Raw genomic sequence first — 24717 nt, 5'->3', positions numbered from 1 at the left:
ATGATAGGAAATTATAAATACTAGCGGACCCAACCCAAAAGTCTTTGTTCCGTCTATCCATAACTAGGTACATACATTACACAAAAAATAATTAAAAGGGCATTTTCCAGTGGACCCAACTATGAATCTAAACCATTCTCAAAACACATACAATAAAGAATCATCAAAATCGTTCCAGCAATTAAGGAGGAGTTCAGTAACATACACAACACACGCACATAAAAAATATGGATACGCGACGCGCATGCGCAGTGAAATTCCTCATAAATTCCTCTTAAATGTTGAGGAAGCGACAGCGGAAGAGGATTTTTTTATTTTTATTTATGAGGATGCGGTAACGGTAGAAGAACCCAAAATATTGCGGAACTTCCTCATTATGAGGAAGCGGAAGAGGAAGCCTCAGCAACCCTACTGACACTGCACAGCTGTTTTGATTTAAGGAGTAAGTACCAGGGTTTTTTTTATTAAAGCTTTTGATACCAATTTTGTTGACATCGCGCGCTATAAACTGAAGTCCACGCGGACGACGTCGCGGGCAACAGTTAGTGAATGAATAAAAACATTCAAGGCACATATTTTTTTCGCATTCTTTGGTTTCGCAATGGTTGGGGCGTGAAGGTAACACCATGTATATTATTATATCCCACCAAAAACATACTTGTTAAGTTCAAATTTAGAAGTATGATGGATCAGGCTGTTGACGAAGATGATTGCAATCGATGAAGTGCATCTAAACTTGGCATTGAGTTGATTTTAACTCTTTTTTTAGGTTACAATTAGCCGATATAAATTTGGCCCCATTTTAACAGGTATGTTTTTGGTGGGATTTCTATGTTTTTTCAAGAAATCATACTTATTTTTTCTTTTTATGCCACGCCCGATATAAACAATACTTTCGATAGATAGCGCTCGTTATCGTATTCTCGTTGCATCACTGGTACATAAGACTTTTTATCTAAAGTTCGTAGATGAGCCGACTCACGCTTGACTGATTTCTTAATTTTCTTAATATTTTGGTAATCTACATATAACACACGACCTGTGTGCCAAATTTCATAACGCTAGGACAATTGGAAGTGGCCTCTGAATTTCGTAGATGAACCAACTCACGCTTGACCGATTTCTTAAATTACTCAATTTTTTGGTAATTTACACATAACATAACACACGTCCTGTGTGCCAAATTTCATAACGCTAAGACAATTGGAAGTGGCCTAGCGGTTTTGATTACCGGTCAGTGAGTGAGTGAGTGCCAAAATTAGCAATTTTTTCAGGAACATATTTTAGGATCTACCAAAGCTTTACCTACAAAATTGGGTATACTGCTTAAATACTAGTTTATAATTACGTAGCTTTAATTTTATCTTTGCACTCGCAATAGACACTGAGATACAGGGGGAATTAATGCTATTTTCTATTAATTTCATTAACGCGGCATCGTGAATTATCGGTTCGCATTGCACCGCTGGTGTCGTGTATTATTACGTATCGAGTGAAAAAATACCAATTCATTAACAGTTACCACCGCAGTGCGAAACAGTGCGCACGTGATCATGATCGCAGACTGTTGCTGCGCACGATAATATTTGCAATCGTATTTTTTAGCAAGTACGATTAATTTAATTATTGCTTATAGGCATTTAACAATTAATTATTATTGCTAATGCTATTTTTACCAACACTAAGTCAGGGGGGTCAAAAGTGCGTCGAAACGGTTCTTGTAAATAGTGCACGGCATGCGCACGGCCTGCTGGAACTTGGCCTGCGCACTTCCGTGCGCTTTGATTATAACCGTTGCAATACGTGGGAGAGCCATGCTTCAGCACGAATGGGCCGGCTCGGCCGGAGAAATACGACGTTCTCACAGAAAACCGGCGTGAAACAGCTCTTGCGCTGTGTTTTGCCGAATGAGTGAGTTTACCGGAGGCCCAATCCCCTACCCTATTCCATTCCCTACCTATACCTATACTATGACTATAATAATACATTAATATAACAATAAATAATTAATTCATGCGCAAGCGTAGCGCAACACTGTTCCTAATATTATGTAAACACTGACCTAATTCGACAGTGCGGTGAGGGGCGGGAACACCACATACCCTCGTGAGGCAGATACGCCACACATACGCACAGAAAAGTTATTTTACTGTTTCAGAGCGGTGTGTGGTCTTTCCGCCTCATCATATTTTTATTTATAAATTGTAAACAGTTTAAGTAGGTCATCACATCTATACATTTGTTTTATTCATACACTTAGTACTGAAATACGAGCTCCGCACCAGAGGGAATTTGCAGCAAATTGTCCCCGCACTGGGCGATAGTACGCGTATGTGGTATAAATGCCTCACAACGCAGCGAATGTGCTAATCACTACATGTTATAAAACAAAGTCCTTACTTCTGTCTGTCTGTATGTCTGATCGTGGTAAACTCAAAATCCACTGCACGGTACGCTTTTCAATCGAAATAATGATTTTTCGGGAGGTTTAGGCATATTTAATTTGTTTAGTTTCTGCATTTGAGTAAACAGGTGTCGGAAAAAATTAAGCCATCTAGGATCTTTGACGAAAACGCTGCCTAAGCCCTATGATATGGGACATAACAAAAGAATGTATGGCGGAAATATTCTCCTTTTCTAGATCTACAAAAAAGCTCACCATAAAATATTATGTCTATCCTTGAAGGTGAACTTGCTATGTTTACATTTATTTTTGGAGTGTTTGGCCATATAAATTTCAAGGCGTCCCATCGATTTCTCATGGATTACATCATCAGATCACCACTTTTGTGATCATGTTACCAAATTTGGTCTATATCTCATTCAACAACAAAATAATTTTGGAAATCGGGCCACAAATGCCGGAATGGTCCGCGAACCATTATAAATAAAAAAAACCGGCCAAGTGCAAGTGCAATTCCGCAGCAGCAATAAGGTTTATTTTTATGAAATTAAAAAGTTTTTGATCTATTTTTATACAGGGTGTAACAAAACTAAGTGATAATACTTTAGGGTGTGTACGTGTTCTTTGTAGAGAGTTCACTGTGAAAGTAGCAGCCCTGAAATGCCAAAAATTTTTTTCACTTTTGTATGGGCAAGTGCCCCAGCGTCACGAGTTTTTCCATACAAAAGTGAAAAATATTTGGTCTTTTAGCGATGCTACTTTCACAGTGAACTCTCTACAAGGAACACATACACACCCTAAAGTACTTTTGTTACACCTTGTATTTCAGTTGATTTTATGAAAATTAATTTAATTCATGAAGCCCTAAGCGGCCGCATCCGGCCGCGATAACAATAGATAAACTATTGTGTCTCGTTATTCCACGATCGATGGGGGTTTGCCATTTATAACGTATAAAAAAAAGTACTCGCTAGATCTCGTTCAAACCAATTTTCGTTGGTAGTTTTTATAGTAATGTACATCATATATTTTTTTTAGACTAGACCTATCTATAGATACCCCACACGCATATAGGTAATAGATGAAATAATTTTTTTTTGTTTCAGTTGTACCCATGGGGACCCCTAAAATTTTTAATAATTTTTCCAGTTTTGTATCAAAATCTTAAAGCGGTTCACAGACTACATCTACTTACCAAGCTTCAATAGTATCGCTCTTATAGTTTCGGAGAAAAGTGGCTGTGACATACGGTCGGACAGACAGACAGACAGACATGACGAATCTATAAGTGTTCCGTTTTTTGCCATTTGGCTACGGAACCCTAAAAAACTGAAATAATATTTCAGTTTTTTAGGGAGAGAAAAGGAGGAGAATATATTATATTCTCCTCCTTTTCGGAAGTCTATTAATAAGTAGCCTAACTTATTCCTATACCTATACCACATCAGCTATGTGCCTAAAAAGTCCTGTCAAAATCGCTCCAGCCATTTCAGAGATTAGCTGGAACAAACAGACAGACAGACCGACGTCATAAGTACAGACAAAAAATGTAAAAAAATGTCGTTTTGGTGTCTGTACCCTATATATACATTAATATGCATGTAGTAAAAAATGGTTCTTTCATATTACAAACATACACTCCAATTTTATTTATATGTACCTACATAGATGTATAGAAGATATGGTGACGTTCAAAAATTACATTAAGGGCCTGTTTCACCACTTCCTGATAAGTCTATCCACCAATTAACTTGACACATCAAGTATGGAGAATCTTTTGTTGAAAAAAGTTGTGAATAACCTATTAGGCACTTTATCAGAAAGCGGTGAAACAGGCCTAAGGGCCTTTAAAAATTTAATTGTTCTAAGGAATAATTAAATTTTTGGCTTCTCACTTATGTGTCTGACAAATCTTTAAAGAAAAACATTAAATTTTATGATGATAAATATTAATTAGGCTAGACTTTTATATAACATATAACTTTTTACATAGCCGTTTGAAATCCGTACTACTATTATAAATGAGAAAGTGTGTCTGTCTGTCAGTCTGTTAACTCTTCAGTCTTAAACCACTGAACCGATGAAACGTATGCATATAAAAAACTTTGATTCCCGGTAAAGGAAATCCATACTTAATATTATAAATCCGAAAGCGTATCTGTCTATCTGTTACCTCTTTACGCCCAAACCGCTGCACTGATTTTGATGAAATTTGGCATGGAGATACTTTGAGTCCCGGGGAAGGACATAGGATACTATTTATCCTGTAAGAATGTACGGTACCCGCGCGATAAACGAGTCTTGGCGCAACGGCGAACGAAAGAGAGTTGGGGGCGATACTGATGCTACTGTCAGCTTTGTGAAAATGAAAATGTTATTCATTTTGTGAGTGTTCTGTTTTAATTTTTAGCGAGCAAACAGCGAGAAGTTTTTGTTTTAAAAGCTCTAAGGACACTTGTATTTCAATTACCCTCGTGAAAATTGCATCGCATATCGTTAGTGATAAGTTAAAACTTACACTTAACTTACACTTAAGTGTACAAAATTTCATAACAATCGGTTCAGTAGTTTTGGCGTGAAAGCGAGACAGACAGACAGAGATACTTTCGCATTTATAATATTAGTACCTATAGATAAAAGCTCTGATAAAATTATACACCGGTTCTCGTCCGATCACCGAAGTTAAGCAACGTCGGGCGCGGTTAGTACTTGGATGGGTGACCGCCTGGGAATACCGCGTCACAGTATAGCAATATTAGTCCCTGTATGTCATATGTTGGCTTTTTGTTGTTATATTTTATGTTGCTCTATGTATAACATCGACATCAGCTGTAGAGTCGTTTGCGCTGAGTGAATCGCCAACGTCCATACCATCCTGACGTGGTAATAATGATGATGATGATGAATGTAATTTGCATAGTAGCATATGCTTTCAGTTCTTAAAACAGCGCAAAAACTTGTATTTATAAGGAATCCGGAGTTCTCTTAGTATCTTCGGAACCATAATATACCTCGGTGCAAAATCTTGCGTTTTGGTAACATATGCTTAGGATGCTTCTTATAAAACCAAAATCACTATATGTTTCCATATAAATTTCGAGGAGTTCCCTCGATTGCTCATGGTCACCACTTTGTGAACATGGTACCAAATTGGAGAGAAACCTAATACAACAAAACAAAAATTTCGAAAATCGGTTCACAAACGGCGGAGCAATCGTTGAACATACAAAAAAAATATATTATATATCCACAGCCGAATATATAACCTCCTCGTTTTTTGGAAGTCGGTTAAAATTTTATATTTTTAGTTTTACAGCTTACTTATATAGAACGAGCGAAAAACGATTAACTATAAAATATGTTTTCTGTACTTTGTCAGTTGTATGGGTTTGATGCGGGTCTGACAGGCCCTGCTGGCTATCTTATAATTTGTTACATTGTTTATACAGTATGTAACAAAAACTAATGATAATACTTTAAGGTGTGTACATGTTCCTTGTAGAGAGTTCCCTGTGAAAGTAGCAGCTCTGAAAGACGAACATTTTTTTTTCACTTTTGTATGGGCAAGGGCCCGAGCATCACGAGTTTCCCCATACAAAAGTGAAAAAAAGTTTTGGTCTTTCAGCGCTGCTACTTTCACAGTGAACTCTCTACAATGAACATGTACACACCCTAAAGTATTATCACTTGTTTTTGTTACAGCCTGTATATTTAGTATAAGATATTATCCAACTAATCATAATATTGTAAGCGAATGATTTATTATTAAGTGTATGTGATATAAAAATAAACCGAGCTTTGCTCGGTATTCGATACAACACGAATAAAATGACATTTTCTAAAAATGATTCCTAGCTAGATCGATTTATCGCCCCCGAAACCCCCTACATACTAAATTTCATGAAAATCGTTGGAGCCGATTCCGAGATTCCAATTATAATAGGTATATATTAAATTTTATACAAGAATTGCTCGTTTAAAGATACCGTACTAGAGATCGCCCAATGGTCGAAATTCGACCTTAGTTTCAACGACATTAGGACTACTACCTATATTTTGTAAAAAATATTGACTTTATCTTTTTTGTTTTTCAACTCTTGTCTCTGGGACTTAGCTGATCTCAGACTGGCCGTGTAAGCATTGTCTAATAGTGTCTTAAATTCAATAATAATAAAAAACTATAATGCATTTTCAATTTGTCAACTTGTTGTCAACAGAATTTGATTGATCCTTAAACTATAATGATAAGTGAAATCTCAAAGCAAACATCTACATTAGCGGTCCCCCGACACACCGTGACAACAATTATGGACTAAAATATTACTTTACACAAGTTAGGAATTATTTGAACTTAAAGGCAGTAAATATTATTTCATTACTTTTTTTATGTTGTGTCTAATACTGACAATGATTATGCAAATATTTTCCGCATAAATAATATTTTAGATAAATTTTTAAAAATTTACATCAATAAATGGAATTTTTATTTTATTTGTAGGTGTAACTAAATTTGTTCCTTTGGCCATTAATGAGTTAGTCATATTAAAAACATTGTTGTGTGTAAACGCGTTGGAATCGCAACGTCCTTAGCCTTTGCTTCGTAAAGACACAGAATATAATATATATTAGTAGTACCAAGTAAAGATCTATTAAAAAGGTTACCTTGGATCACAAGTGGTCGACGCTGAACTCGAAACGGTAATTAAATTTTCCCTATTTTTATCCTACATTAAATAATATTATGATACCTAAGCTCCATATAGGGAGTTGAAATGTAAATTGAACTATCAATGTGCCTGTAGTTTAGTAACCGAAAAAGAACCTAGGTACTGGTTTGGTTTAAAAATAGACTATATCCATATATTATGAGCTATAACTAAGTATGTTTAGATTTTATGATATTTGGTCACAGTTGTTGCACTGACTCAATAATATTTTATCGAAATATTTCCATATTTCGATTTTTTTTTTATGAAGTAAGGGGGCAAACGAGCAAACGGGTCACCTGATGGAAAGCAACTTCCGTCGCCCATGGACACTCGCAGCATCAGAAGAGCTGCAAGTGCGTTGCCGGCCTTTTAAGAGGGAACAGGGTAATAGGGGAGGGTAAGGATGGGAAGGGAAGGGAATAGGGGAGGGTAGGGAAGGGAATAGGATAGGGGTTTGGGCCTCCGGTAAACTCACTCACTCGGCGAAACACAGCGCAAGCGCTGTTTCACGCCGGTTTTCTGTGAGAACGTGGTATTTCTCCGGTCGAGCCGGCCCATTCGTGCCGAAGCATGGCTCTCCCACGTATTAACTTGGAACGAAGTTCCTTATCGCTCGTTCGGCGTAAATCTGAAGACTAGACAGAACGATATTTGACCTTGATTTAACATCGACACTTTTTATTAGTACTTACCTGCAAGTTAGGGGCAGAGGGCGACTGCGTTGATAGTGAGTATTCCTGGGCGTCAGTAGATGGCGTTTTTTTTAATAATTTTTTTAATGTAAGTATTTGTATACTTACAGGTTTTTTGAATACGAGAAATAACTTCGTTCCATTCCGTTATACCTACTAAATAAAAAACTACAAAACCCACAAAAATACTAATTTTTAAGTGTTTTTTCTGATACAAGGTACTTTTAAAATTTCGCAACCTTTTTACTATGATAATAAGGTCCAACCGTCCAAACGTGAACACGTAACAGGATTCGTTGGAGACCGTATACAATGCCAAATGCCAATTAATGATATTGTATCATCATCCCATACATTGCAAATAACGCAAACTCTTTGAGGTTTATGTAGTGGACTGTGGAGTTTGGCTCTTTACTTGGAGCTTTGATTTTGACGAATGTTGTTTCTGAGTTTGGTTAGGACTATGGAGGCCTTGTATACAGACGACCGATAGAATGCGGTCGGACTGACGCAGTTCGACCTGCGGGGCTAAATTGGTCACATTTAGCAATTCGTCTCAATCAATTAAGCAAATGAATTGTCAAAACTGTCAAACTGACAAATGTCAAATTAGTACTTGCATTTTGCGATTTAAAAAAAAAACATATTATGACTCACAACATGATTCTCCAAAGCGACCATTTTAGCCCCGATAATTCGATCGGCGTCCCTGAATTGACTTTAGACCGGTGTTTTCAACCTGTGGGTCGCGACCCCCTGAGGTGTCACATAGCTTATGCAGGGGGGTCGCCAGAGGTTAAAAGAACTATGTTGCTAAAAAACCAAAAAATATTTATATAATCGATACTTGATTATATGATTGGGAGGATTTTTGAAAATTTAAAATAATTTTTTTCATACCAAGGGGGTCTCATCATAAAAAAGGTTGAAAAACATTTGCTTTACTACCCTTTACCCTTTTACATGCCCATCCGCTGGTGGTCAGTCTAAAGTTAAGACTGACCTGGTGGTCAGTCTTAACTTTAGACTGACCACCAGGTCAGTCTTAACACTTTTAGGCGATGGGCATGTAATAAAATTAAAAATTAAATTAAATCCCATACAAAAACACAATTTTTGCCCTAATTTGCTCTCTAACGCTACGGAATCCTTCGTGCGCGAGTCCAACTCGCACTTGGCCGATTATTAGGGTTTCGTACCCAAAGGGTAAAAACGGGACCCTATTACTGAGACTTCGAAGTCTGTTCGTCTGTCCGTCTGTCCGTCTGTCCGTCTGTCCGTCTGTCCATCTGTCTTCAGGCTGTAACTCAAGAACTGTTATAGCTAGAGGTCTGAAATTTTCACAGATTGTGTACTTATATCTGTTGCCGCTATAAAAACAAATACTAAAAACAAAATAAAATTAATAATTAAGGGGGGCTCCGATACAACAAACGTGATTTTTTTACCTTTATTGCTCTTAGATATCGATAATGGCAACAAACTCAAACTCAAACTTTTTTATTTAGAATAATTTTTTGCAAATGTTCTCTGAACGTCTACATGATGCTTACCACTGGTTCGGGAACTAACCCGGCGAGAAGAACCGGCGTAAGAAACTCGCACGGGGCCCACTTTTTTACCAAAAAAAGTGAGAAAAATTTATCTCTTAAAATAAGGTTTACAATGTTGTAACTTAAAATTATACAATGTCAACATACATACATTACAACAGGTAGGTACTTGATTTTTTCTGTAAGTCCTTAATAATATGTGTACTTTAATATTTAATAATAATATTAAAATAAAATAAAAAATTAAGGGGGCTCCTATACAGAAAACACAATTTTTGGCCTAATTTTGCTCTGTAATGGTACGGAACCCTACGTGCGCGAGTCCGACTCGCACTTAGCCGATTATTTATTGATATACTCGTACCTACATATTATTATAATTATGTACTTATCCTTTTAAGAATTGCTAATAATAACAGATATAATGTAAATTACTTAATTATTATTATACACAATAAGTGCTAAAATTACTAATTGTTTGTGAATATTTATTTATTTATTTATTTTTATAGACTCACCAACAGAACAGCATTTGTGACATTTTTTGTACATAAAATTTGTTTACAGATAAAATGAGTTCTAATGACAGGTGAAGTACAGCGTGCGTATGCGACAAAAATTAGACGAGATGAGATTTAGTGAATATGGTGATAAATGATAATGATAAAAATATGTGTGTAACAATAAAGATCTTGGTTTTTAAACAAATAATACCTTGAAATTAAAGCTAATACTAATATCACAAAAATTAAAATTATAACTGTGTACACCAAGTACTTAAGTAATTTTAATATCATTAATAGTAGTTTCAGCTTTACTTGACCGTGGGATATTTATTAAAATATTGATAAAATAATAATTGGTAACTAATAATTATTATTGTAGTCAAATCTTCCTGCTCGTAGCGAATACGCACGGAAATAATTGCGCAATGTTGCGTTAGTAGATTGTAAATGAGGGTTAGTAATAATAATTAATAACTATGATCCTACAATTATAATTCATGAAGCTCTAAAGCCACTGTAACGACTCATTTATATTTACGGAAATACTTTTAAATGTAAATTACAATATTTATGTGCTCACGTGAATCAAAATTTTGTATGGGCGCAACAACTTGCTGAGCATTTAGTCAAAATGCATTCGATAGAGGCCTTAAAATGTGAGCTGTAAAGTACAAATGAAATCATGACTGTTCAGATGACTATAATTATAATAATAACTCCCACACCGGTTTCGGTGATGGTGGCCGGTTTCATTGAAACCAGGCCAGTTACGCAGGAGTAATTTTATAGTGCCCAAGTGTGTGCGCAGTACACAAGCTCACTCTCTCTTTCTTTCGTAGTAGTAGTGCTGTAGTGTGTGTAACGTTTTATTTGTTAAAAATATATAATATGATAAAAGCATAATTTTAAAATAATATTAGCTCGATGCACTCCTCCTCTATATAAACTATAACTGTGCGAAATTTCATGCACTTACGATTCCCCATTTTTCGTAAAAAGGGTTACAAAGTTTTTGGCTCACGTATTAATATTATACTAGAGATCGCCCAATGGTCGAAATTCGACCTTAGTTTCAACGACATTAGGACTACTAAAAATATTGACTTTATAATTTTTTTTCAACTCTTGTCTCTGGGACATAACTGATCTCAGACTGGCCGTGTAAGTATTGTCTAATAGTATCTTAGATTCAATAAAAAAAACTATAATCCATTTATAATTTGTCAACTTGTTGTCAACAGACTTCAACCAATATATATGATATAATTTAAAATATATGAATATAGTTAATTATAAAATATGTATGTTTCAGCTCCAAATATATATGAAAAAAAAAATATATATATATTATTACTTGGCATTTATTTGAAATAAAGCAAAAGTAAAAATGTCTACTGTTGTAAAAAGTTATTCATGTAATTATAAATATTATCACTGTGTATTTCATCTTATGTTATATTGTATTTATTCTGTATTATGAACTAATGGAGACAAATTGTTATTGACACTCACGAAAACGGCTCTACATTTACAGCTATATTAATAGGCTAAGATCCGCTCGAACTGAGATCCCATAAAAAGATCTACCGTGGATTATACATGTATGAAACCGTAGTTTGAAGAAAGTGCATAAACTGAATGTAAAATAAATGTAAAGGATTTGAAATGTATAAAATAAACAATGTGTAAGAATATTAGAACTTACAAATATTGTAAATGTTAAATAGTTAATGTAAAAATTGTGATGTAAATGGAAAAGTAAAGGATAATTAAGAAAAATTATTGTATAAAATAAAAAACCGTGAATGAAAAAATGTCGTATGTAAATACTTAATGTTAAAGTTGGATAAAAAAGGCAATGTATAAAACAGTGTATGAATATAATGTAAATTATTTTAGTATATAAAAATAGTAATATAGTTAATGTAAAAAGCCATGTACAACTTATTAAAAATACGAACATGTAACAAATAAAAAGCGGTAGGAATTATCCTGTATTAAGTACGGGGGAACAAGAAACTTCAACCATAAATATAATTCGTATGTATAGGCTTGTCACTCAAAAATCTGTCATTTCTCATGTGTGTGTGTGTTGTAGTGTGTGTAATGTTTTATTTGTTAAAAAAATGTATGATAAAAGCATAATTTGAAAATGATATTAGCTCGATGCACTCCTTCACCATATAATTTTTCGTAAAAAGGGTTACAAAGTTTTTCGTTCGCGTATTAATATTATGATAAACTTAGATATTAAAATAAAATAAAATTTAAGGATATAAAAATATAAAAATCACAATGTTGGCCTATCTTTTAGGGTTCCGTAGCCACATGGCAAAAACGGAAGCCTTATAAGTTATAGATTCGTCATGTCTGTCTGTCTGTCTGTCCGCGTCCGTATGACACAGCCATTTTTCTCCGAAACTATAAGAGCTAAACTATTGAAACTTGCTTAGTAGATGTAATCTGTGAATTGCATTAAGATTTTGCTACAAAAATGGAAAAAATATTAAAAAATTTAGGGGCCCCCATAGGTACAACTAAAACAAAAAATTATAATTTCATCTAACCTATGCGTGTGAGATATCTATGGATAGGTCTTCAAAAATCATATTGAGATTTCTCATATCATTTTTTTCTTATGTGAAAAGTTAGCGAGAGAGACTCTTCCAAAGTGGTGAAGTGTGTTTCTCCCCCCCCCCCCCCCCCCCCATCTAACTTCTAAAGTAGGGGCGCGATAAATCTAAAAAATATATGTTGTACATTACTATAAAAACTACCAACGAAAATTGGTTTGAACGATATCTAGTAAGTAGTTATTTTTATACGTCATATTATATTATATATATGGTAAACCTTAATTTAACTGTCATGAAATCAACCGAAATGTAATTTCGGTTGTGAAAAACATTAAATTTTTACTGTGATAAAATTTCAAGTAATTTGGCATACCTAGTAACATTCTCCATTTTGAAATATTCAAAGTATTCTGAATTATAATATAAATTATTTGTGATCTTTACTAATATTATAAATGCGAAAGTGTCTGTCTGTCTGTGTGTATGTCTGTTACCTCTTCACGCCCAAACCGCTAAACCGATTTCGCTGATACTTTGAGTCCCGGGAAAGGACATAGGATAGTTGTAAATATTTTGTCTGCTGTTAATATTTCTATTGTTTTTTTTTTACATTCCGTTAGAGAATGATGGTTGATACACTTCGTACGCTTTAAACGTATGAAAATATAATGATATTGTGTGCGATTATCTTTATTCGATTTATGAATCGCTAGTATCATAATCATTATTATAATATTCAAAGTCTTCCATAGTATTTCGAGTCGTGGTTCGAGTATCTCTATACATGATTGTACTGAGCAAAGATAAGTAATCATATTATAAATAAATATTCTTACTAGATAATCTGTCTACTTTATCTATAATAATTCGAGCAAAAAACTTTGTATCTTTTTGACGAAAAATGCGGAAACATAGGTGAATAAAATTTTGCACAGTTATAGTTTATCCCTATAAACTATAACTGGATTGTGAAGGAATGCATCGAGCTTATATAGTTTTGAAATTATGATTTTAGCATACATTTTTTTTAACAAATAAAACATTACACACACTACAATACCACAGTATAGCAATAGTCATATTGCTATACTGTGACCATTGACTTTTGTAGAGTGGACTCGGCATAATGGTCTCTACCAAATCAGAATACTGTGGCCGGTCCGCCATTTTATGTTCCGGTTCTCCGAGGTACATAAACTGTCAAAGTGTCGTATTATAGGGATGTCGAAATTGAAAAAAAATATCGATATATCGATACATCGATATTTATCGGACTCTCCGGGCGAGCACACCCGCGCGGCGCGTCTTGACGACGCCCAATTCGCAACGTGCAGCAGAAATCGTAATATTTTATTTTCGCCATAACATTAAAACCAAACGTCCAATTTTAATCAATCAAAGACCAAATATTATCTACATTAACTGTACTTAGTAATGAAATAATTTATTTTGATAAGAATTGATGCCATGAGTAAAATAAAGGCATTTAAATGTAGTCCAAAAACATTTCAAGATTTTTTAATAAAAAAATGGTTATTGTGCCTCACTCAACATAGATAGGTATAGTGTGTCGCGGACTTTTTTGTAGATATTTAAAAGATCTACAATTACTTAGAACATTGTATGGTTTTATCTTTTATAGTTTAGGCAGCGTACGCGAGAAAAGTAACATTTCTGGTTGATTTTTTACACCTTGCGTCCTAAAATCCCAAATATCTTACGGAACCCTATTTTTTTCCAAAATGAAATTTAGCCTATGTTCAGCAAAATTAATGTAGGATTCCAATGGTAAAAGAATCTTTCAAATCGGTCCAGTAGTTTCGGAGCCTATTCAAGACAAACAAACAATCAAATCTTTCCTCTTTATAATAGTAGTGTAGATACTGCATGAGACAATTGTTACGGTACATGGTATACGGAGACGTAGTGCCATCTAGCGACAAACCAGCAAAACTTACCGAGGGAACACAGGCAACATAAATCCCCTACTCAGTACTAGATGGCGTTAGGTGCGCTAGTACATACTCGAATAGACTGTGCTCGAACTTTCTAGAAGTGTCTTGTTTACGTGTTTACCGGTTTATTTTGTTTACGTGTTTACCGGTTTATTTTGTTTACGTGTTTAGTTGTTTATGTTTATTGTGGTACATGCTCGAGCCTCCTAGAAAGTTCCGACACTTGTTTACTTGTTTACGTGTATCGGGAACTTTCTGGAATTCGTCTCGCCATATAAAAAGCCGCAGGTAGACGGCTCGGCAATTCAGTTCGATCTGAGCGATCTTCGAGGCGATTTCGGAGTGACAAATAGTGAGTGAACCAGTGAAATCTGCGACTTGGCTACGACCTAGGACAGTGATAGTGCTTAGTGATTGGACCTAGTGATTAGTGTTTGGACTTGTGTGACCTAGACTTAGTGAATAAAGTCTTCAAGAGAGTCACCAGGTCTTTTCTCTCCAAATCCTCGAACCCTAGCATGTAACACAATTATTACACGGCCAGTATGTCATCATTTGACTTTACTAATCTGAACCTGTCGCAGAAAAAAGTCAATATTTTGATAGAATATTATCAATAGAAAAGCCTTTGATTATAGAAAAGCATTGAAATGATGATGGGCAAAAATGTATGGGCTCTGGTATAGGGCTCAATAGGAATGGATTCTATATTTTTAGGAAGGTATACCCATGTACATTAATAACAAATAGGGCGCTTGTCAAGATTCATTTTACTTTTTGAGTAAAGCCATGTTAAAAGTGACATCAGCGCTCATACATTTCATGCTGATAACATCACGTTTAACATTATAGCATGATTATTTTTAGGGTTCCATAGTCAACAAGGAACCCTTATATATTATAGTTTCGGTCTGTCCGTCCGTTCATCCGTCTGTCCGTCTATCCGTCCGTCTGTGTGTCCGCGACTACGTGTGTACGAGACTGTAGGACCTACAAAGCTGTAATTCGGCACGAATGCACATATTAATGATGCCGACAAAATGGTGTAAAAGATCTTAAAAATATATATTTTTTAAGGTACCTCCCCTACATATCAAACGGGGAGGATTTTTTATTTATTTCATAATGCTCTTGTCCCTGATTTTAAGTTGACGGATTTATGTTCTTAATACAATTTATACAATAAACAGTCTTATGTCTACACACTTATCTTCTATTTATAATTTCTGTTCTGTCATCGTTACCTGCTCCGCTGTCCAAGCGTGAGAAGTATGAGGCCCTCCCTCAAAACTACTACTGTGAGCGTAAATCTAAGGTGTACTGTCTAAGACAAGACATTCGTAACTTTCTAAGCGTGAATAAATCTTACCACATAGACGACAAAAACTACGTCGGTAACGGCCTTGTACGTTGACTGTACATTATTTCAAAAAATACAGTTGTTAGGGGCTGGGCGCCATATAACTTTTTTACCTACTGACTAAGAGCTATCTAATGGTATATATTTTATCTCTGTTGAGACTTACCAAAATGCCCATGATCCTTTGAAACTTTACTTGAGGTCGAATTTCGACTATTGTGTGATCTCTAGTTTATTTCAATCGAATTAATTGTTGTTACTTACCAGAAGACGTACTCGAATCTGAATAGGAATAAATTGTTGAATTTGTTTCGTGACCGAAGGTTTTTGCTTGCAACTTTGTGGTATCATTTCTATTACTTTTCATTTCTGATATCTCCGGGCTTTTTCCTTCCTGAGTGTGTAGGGAATCGTTTCTCAGGAACGTCGATGAGTAGTCGTGGTATATTTTCTGTCTCGTGGCGTCGTCTATCTTTAATTTACCCATAGTCTCCTGTTTGAGATCGACGATAACGGGGTTGCCCCTATGTAACCTCTTCGCAAACGGACGACTGTGGCCTAGCCTTTGTATCTTAAAATTTAAATCTGATATATCGTTTGGCACAGCGTTAGTTATACCGCTAGGTAGATCTACTTCGGAAATATTACTAAAACTTTGGGATTTGTGTATAAATTTAGGCAACAGTGACTTATAGTTTTCTATAATATTCTCATTACTGCTATATATATTAGCTTTTCTTCTGATTCTGTTTAGGAGCGTTTGGTATTTTGTAAATATTATATTCCTGTTGAATGCGCTATCGATTAGGACATCAGGAGTTTGCTCGATTTCGTCGATTCCTTCGCTCCTGCTGATATCGGCCATGTCGTTGACTCGCGGGATGTCGAAAGTCTGTGTTTGGAGTATGGGGATGAATAATATTATCAAAGGCAAAGAGAGGGTGGACTTGGAGTTTTTTGTAGTGGGTCTAGAGAGTGGGGAGTAGAGGGGGCTAAGGGGGGAACACCAGGGGGGCGTAAACCTCATCACAAGCCGTCAGCGCCGCAATATCTGTAACAAAACACATACACTTAAATATCAGCTATATATATATATATATATATATATATATATATACATACGAGTAAAATAAAATCTAAATAAGCTTTATTCACGAAGACATTACATTAGGATTCAACTTAAATATGGAGATTCCAAATAACGTATTTCACATTTTACTTCGCAGAACTTTCAGATTATATTTGCATGGCGGACGAGAAAGAAATTCATTTATCATTTGTTTGCTGAAACGAGCCCCTTAAACTTTAATGCCCCGGACAGGTTTTCCAGTTTTTACGAGCCTTTTATTAGGAACTAACTTACGAAGAAGTATTTATTACAAAGAAATAACAAAATACGTTTGTTGCCCAAGTACTGTTGAATAAGTTGATTCTTGAATACATAATATTAGAGTATTCACTCCGTTCGTGTTTATCCTTAGAATCAGTTAGGGTCAAAATTCAAATTTAATTACTACACATTATTAAAAAAGATACACATATATTTTTTTAAGTGGACGCAGATGTGTTTGTGTTGTCCTCAGTGTTGTCTGTTCTAATTTCAAATTGCCCATATAAAAATCGCATCTCGCGCAATCGCAGATCCTAGTGACGATGAAATGTGAACTGACTTGAAAATTTCGTCAACTCTTTCATGGAATATAAAGATTTACCTAATAAGTAACATGCCTATTTATTATGTAGTATATTTAGAGGCCTTATGATTGTTTACATAAAGTGCGTGTCAGCGCCCTTCACCTTGAAGATAATACAAGACCAGAGCAGGAAATGAACTTGATATATCCTCTAGTACAGTGTTTCCCAAACTTGTCGGTACCGCGAACCATCTACAAGAAAGTTTAAAGTTCGCGGCTCACCATGTGTCATAACTCATAAGACAAAAAAGCGGCGGTATGTTGTTGCTACTGCAGCATTTACCCGTTAATTCTTATCGTAGTTCACCACCATAATATTATCATCATCGTCAGCTTACATAAACAATTACATTTGCCCGGCCCCCGTCCCGCATGCACCCACGACGACGAACAAACGAGTAATGACAATCAAACGAGTACGACAATCATTCTGTAGTTTCAGGGCCACCCAAAATCTACCCACGACCCACCAATGGGTCGCGGGCCCACACTTTGGGAAATACTGCTCTAGTATATTTTATGCAGTATTTTAATATTTGTAGAGATAATTCAAATTCAATTTCAAATTAAAGTATTCAAAGTTAAGGAAATATATAAAAAGAAAATTATTGTTTCCCAAACAAAATAAAAAAGTTTAATCTACGTCTCCAACAACGTCTTTAAGATTACTTTCTATCAAGTTATTTCAAGCATCAACTTCGATGATTTAATTGTGCGAGTTTTAATAATTTAATTAATGTTTCCATTGAAGACTAATTGAAAGCATACAACGATAATATTATACAGGTGTAACAAAAATAAGTGATTATAACGAAATACTTTAGGGTGTGAATCACACTCCCTTATATTGAGTTCGTTGTGAAAGTAGTAGCGCTGAAGGAGTAATTTTTATTTTCACGTATGTATGGAAAAATTCATGACGCGGGGGCGTTCTCCCATACAAATCACAAAAAAAAATTGCTCTTTCAGCGCTGCTACTTTCACAGTGAACTCTATATTATTATAATGGACACATATTATACACCCTAAAGTATATTTCAAACACCATATTTCAACTTTACTGACATTCAGAAAAGATGTTACAAAAGAGTTTTAGGGTTCCGTACCCAAGGGGTAAAACGGGACTCTATTACTGAGACTTCCATATCCTTCCGTCTATCTGTCTGTCCGTCTGTCTGTCTGTCTCCAGGCTGTAACTTTTGGCCTTTTTTGCTCAATAATGGCAACAGGTAGGTACTTGAATTTTTCTCAAAGTCCTTAGTTATATGTATATGAACTTTAATATTTAATAATACTTAATATTAAAAATAAAATAAAAAATTAAGGGGGCCCCCAAACATCAAAAACAATTTTTGGCCTAATTTCGCTCTATAATAGTACGGAACCCTTCGTGCGCGAGTCCGACTAGCACTTGGCCGATTATTAAGTAATTAATTACTATTAGTTCTGAACTTCTCAGTTGGCGTGCAGCTCGGACGCCAACTTGAAATAGATAGAACTTAGGTACCTACGTAATTTGGTCACTTTTGTTTAACATTGAACTAATAGCAACGAATTTATATTGACATAGCCCGACCAAAATTAAGTTGTTTACTGGTTTGAAATCTGTCCCTGGATTTTTCTGACATTGTCATTTGTCATGAGAAAAATTGATTCATATACAGCCACTGACCTCCATTATACAAGTACGCTGTACTTATGATACCCTTTGAAATGACAGCTATTTTTTGTGCCTATTTGAAGCGGAATTAGCGCCCCCAATGCGAGAGAAGAGAACTAAATCTGACGTAAAAATGACGTTTGAAAGTCGCCATATTGGCGCTGATAGCAGCAGTGGGAGTACTTGGAACTAATACTAGTAATGACGACCAATAACTATTAAGCGGCCATTTGCAAGTTACGCCCACAGATAGATCATGAATCATGATAGATACCGTACTTCGCGTGCCATATCTCGCTCCCAAACGACGAGCAATGCTCGTCTTTAGAAAGTCTGTTCTTTAGTCTGCTATGGGAATCGGACGTCAATTGAAATTTTAAAAATGCCTAAATGCCTGAAAGTGCCGTATTGAGCTGCGGAAATTCAAATAGACACGATGGGCACTTTTCTTATCATCGGTACGTCACCGTAGCTATAAGAAAGTGGCACGCTCGTTTTCATACAAATGGAGCGACATGCGGCATCTATCTTGATCTATGTCTGTGGTTACGTCAGATTTAGTTCTCTTCCCCCGCATTGGGGGCGCTGATTCCGCTTCAAATAGGCACAAAAAGCAGGTGGGTATCATAAGTCCAGCGTACTTGTATAATGGAGGTCAGTGTATACAGCTGATGGTAAGTAGACCTATCTTATGTTGCTCGATCGGATTATGTCAAGTCAATATTACTCGTTATCTTTTGGTTAAAGACTCTGACATGGCCTCACTAAATCAATTAGATTCGTCACCTGCCTATGAATAAATAATTCTTTAGAGAAGCATATTCATAGCAAGATGGCGAACCTAAGTGATTGTAAGGCCATGTCAATCTCAACCAACAGATCGACTTGACATAACCCGACCGAGCAACATTGGTCTGCTATCTGAATTTGAATCAATTTTTCTCATGACACTGTCACGAATAAATGGAAGTACATTATTAACCCGGCAAGAATGTGATGAAAAAAAGTCACGCTAAGAATGTGGCAGGGAAAATTATACCCATAAGTAGTAACTCATACTGTGATGTAAATTATAGCTGTATTATATAATATTTACTATTTTATTCATTTTTGGTATAGGTTATGATATTAAATAAAAAATATTGTATATTTATATTATGTACTAGCTGTCCCGGCAAACGTTGTTTTGCCCGTATTATTTTATTGAAGTGACTAATATATAAGAGACCTGGCTCTCTTAGGCATTTTCAAATATTTAAGAAAATGTTAATAGCGTGTAATATTCTAACTCTGAAAAGAACTAATAGATCTAAACTCCCCTCTCGCACGCGACCCCCGCCTTGATGACGCCCACTTCGCAACGGGCCGTGCAGTAGAAATCGAAATACATATTTTAATTTCGCCATAACTTCAAAACTAGGGAATGCAATCCCGCAGGATAATTTCAATCCCGGTATTTGCGGGATTGAACCATCACAATCCCGCTGGATCCCGGTATTTGCGGGATCCCGCAGGGTGGACTTAAACTTTTAAAATAAATCGTTATATTGAGTTTACATATGTAATTGATTGTACTGTCGGTTCTTGGTGGAAATTCATGTTGTACACTAATAAAACACACTTTTCTTGCACTTTTTCCACTATATTTAGATATTATTATAACTTTTAACAAATAACACGACCGGTTTCGAAATTATTCATCACCTGATGATGAATAATTTCGAAACCGGTCGTGTTATTTGTTAAAAGTTATAATAATATCTAAATATAGTGGAAAAAGTGCAAGAAAAGTGTGTTTTATTAGTGTATATTGAGTTTACTTGATATACCCAGTTTTATTCTTAGAAACAAATAGAACAAACTTTGTCGGAAACTTTTTTACAAGGGTTTATTAATACTTCCGACTTTAGATATAAAAATAATAAATACTTAACTGAACTTATTTTGGAAATGACTACTCAAAAAAAGTTAAAAAAAAAAAACTAAAGAACACGCCTTTTTCATCTTTTCTAAAAACTATTCATCTTTTTCAAATAAAGGGAAAATTGTTCTAAAAGATTCCGTTACAAGCTCAAATATAAATATGTCAAAAAAGTTATGGTATTAATTGTGTCATCTGCCAAATGGCTCCTGATATTCGACACAAGGTAGCAAGCAGCTGAAAAAGCTCGCTCAGCTTCCATGCTGGCGGAGTACTATTATATATTCTGTGACGCTGGTTAGTACAATAATTGTCATTTAAAGTGAATTATAGGTGAATGGAAGGTAAATTATTTAGTGGGCTGCCTGTAGGCAGTTCACGCACCCCGGCGCGCAGTGTTACACGTATAAATCATGTTTTTTTGTGATCCCGCCAGTCCCGCTGGATCCCGCTAAATTTTCGACCGGGATTAGTCCCGCAAAATGCATGCGGGATCCCGGTATATCGGGATCCCGGTATCCCGGTATTGCATTCCCTATTCAAAACCAAACATCCAATTTTAGTACTTAATTCAAAGACCAAATATTATCTACATAAACTGTACTTAGTGATTAAATAATTTATTTTGATAAGGATTAATAACATGAGTAAAATAAACGCGTTTAAATGTAGTCAAAAAAATTCAAGATTTTTTAAATAAAAAAAAATGTTGTTGTGCCTCACTCGACATAGATAGGTATAGCGTGTCGCGGACTTTTCTGTAAATATTTATAAGATCTACAATTGATTAGAACATTTTATGGTTCTATCTTTTATAGTTTAGGCAGCGTACGTTTAAGTAACTTTTCTGGTTGATTTTTTACATCTTGTCTCCGAAAAACCCAAATATCTTACAGAAACCTATTTTTTTCCTAAATAAAATTTAGCCTATGTTACTCGTGGATAATGTAGCTTTTGAATGGTAAAATAATTTAAAAAATCGGTCCAGTAGTTTTTGAGCCTATTCATTACAATTATACAAACAAAGTTTACCTCTTTATAATATTACTAGCTGTTGCCCGCGACTTCGTCCGCGTGGACTTCAGTTTATAGCGCGCGATGTCAACAAAATTGGTGTCAAAAGCTTTTATAAAAAAAAAAAAACCCTGGTACCCCTTAAATCAAAACAGCTGTGCAGTGTGCACATAATAATATTTCAATTTTTTTAATTAAACTTTATATTTTACGCCAAATTTTTAAGCTTATTTAGCCCCGCAATTACACAACTTTACCCATAAACTATTTATTATTGATAGGTTATGTCACTGGCTCACTGCATAGATAAAGTACTGATTTATTAAATAACGTATTTAAGAAATAACAATCGAAAAAATCGGAAACTGAATGTAAGATAATACCACGTCTTATAGAAAGACTTTTGGGCAAGCGTTAGCGCGATGTAGGGGACGCACGGCGCCATCTATTTTGAATTTTTGGAACTAACGTAATTTGAACAAATTTACGCATTTTCACCACCTTACAACGCTTTTTTCCAGTAAAAAAGTAGCCTATGTCCTTTCTCAGGCTTTAGACTATCTGTATACAAAATTTCATTACAATCGGTTCGGTAGTTTTGGCGTGAAAGCGAGACAGACAGATAGACAGACAGACAGACAGAGATACTTTCGCATTTATAATATTAGTAAAGATTATAGTATATATAGTATAGAAGTATACATGTACATAATATTAATTTTACCGAAAACAAAAAAAAATATATTTAAGTGTCTAAGACCCACTTTCATCAAGCAATGTTAAATAAATAATGGCTTGTTAAATCAGTTAACGGCCTGTTAGAGCTATCGAGCGTTCCACCATACGCTAATGTCATGTCAAATCGCCTAACACGGTGTTAAATTTTAAATCCTGCTGGGGAGGTCCGTTAAATATATAACAGGCCGTTATAATAGTCAAAACAAAAACTGTCAATGACAATATCCAATATCAATAAAAGAATCTGTTTTGACTTTTGAGTGTTTCCGCCATGCTTTTTCATTTTATGCATAATTATTTATTTTCAGTTTTGTCAAAAATTCAGCCCTCAGATTTTCCTTGACATTGCAAATACACTGATTTGTATCAAAATTACCAAACCGAAATAAGTAAATAAAAGTTCGTATCATGATTCATGTTTTCAGCTTTGACAGATCATAATTATTGACCTGGTATATTAAGAACTATTGTAGTGTAACAAATGTATGCGATCAAATTTATTTAATTTGGTCGAATTTTGGTGGTATTATACGAATAAGGTGAAAATGACACATTGCAGCCAACATGTCGTATTAAACTTGTACATTGCAATTTCGTCGCCTTATAACAAGAATGAACGAATTGAATGTTATTCACTCGTTGTTCACTTAACATTGCATTTTCTAATCCGCTGTTAAATTTTTACTGTGGGACATAAGTATTTTAACAGTCTGTTTAATTTTCCAAGGTCCGTTAAGATTTAACAAACAGAGGTTGGTGAAATTGGGTCTTAGCACACTAGGCCGAAGTTACGCGGCGTAAATTCCGCATGATTACGCCTGCAATGTATTTTAAATTACCGATGACACACTATTCCGTCACGTTCCGTCCGTATATTGTATGCGTTTGACATTGCGGGCGTAATCATGCGGAATTTACGCCGCGTAACTTCGGCCTAGTGTGTTTAGACACTAACAATCAACAAAAAGCATTAACTTCGAAAACCATCTTCTTATTTTAAGGTAATGTCACTTTTTACGTATACCTAAGTAATGAAGTATTCTTATTAAAACAATTAAATCAACTATATTATATTAATAATCAGTAATTTTTTTTTTGTTTTGAACATTGTCCTACAATATTAGACTCTATAGCCAAAAAATATTGCGTGTTCCTTACAATATGGCTTTTTTACAGTGCTTACAACCATATTTCTAATCTTTCTTATGGGACAGTCACGCTCACGACGTCTGACAGCTCTTCCAGGAATATTTCTTGATGCTGAAGTTGAGGGTTCAGACTTCAGACTCGTCGAAAAAATCGTTTAAAACTTAATTTATCATAAATTCAATACGTTCGTCACTTATTTTGAAGGAAAACTACAAAAAACAAAGCGAAATTAATATTTAAAAGCCATATAAATTACACAAAATAAAATTTAAAACACGTACACCAGCTATGTGGCAGGGTAAAATTTACCCGAAGTAGGTTAGCAAGCCTTTAAGGCGGGGATCAATCTCAATCAAAAACTATAACTTTGCACACAACCAAAGACCAAGCGTATACGCATCGCAATAAGATTCATTTTAGCTTAGCATAAAACTGTAACAACAAGGGCGGATCTTCTCTATTTTTCATGTTTTTTTTAAATATCTTTGGAAATAAATATTAAGAAACAAAATTGTTCGGTTAAAGAAATTTTAATATACATTTACTAACAATTTATTCAAATAAAATGTATAATTATCCTAGTTAATACTTATATTTCGATGAAATAGAGTTTTTTCGGAGGTGAGTTTGTAAATTAATTACAGCCAAAGTATTACGTTTTATTAAAATGTTTATGGTTTAAGGTATTTTACATATTGTGCTTTATATCTCATATTTTTTAACACTTCGTTATTATATTGGAACTAGGTAAACCGGGAGTCACGGAATAACAAATTGGGGTTTATC

General features: G+C 35.0%; 1 protein-coding gene across 2 annotated transcripts in view; it reads right to left on the bottom strand.

Annotated features, from left to right (window-relative positions):
• Positions 1-24717, bottom strand: part of LOC121739932 (gamma-aminobutyric acid type B receptor subunit 2) — a 148208-nt gene that overhangs the window by 71382 nt on the left and 52109 nt on the right. For both annotated transcript variants that reach the window (XM_042132554.1, XM_042132556.1), the window contains exon 2: positions 16020-16806. In XM_042132554.1, coding sequence (XP_041988488.1) covers positions 16020-16782 — 763 coding nt within the window. In that variant the 5' untranslated portion in view covers positions 16783-16806. The remainder of the gene's footprint in view (positions 1-16019; positions 16807-24717) is intronic.

Source organism: Aricia agestis, chromosome 2 (assembly GCF_905147365.1).
Source record: "Aricia agestis chromosome 2, ilAriAges1.1, whole genome shotgun sequence".
Lineage (NCBI taxonomy): Eukaryota > Metazoa > Arthropoda > Insecta > Lepidoptera > Lycaenidae > Aricia > Aricia agestis.
This window is presented reverse-complemented; position numbering and strand designations above follow the sequence as displayed.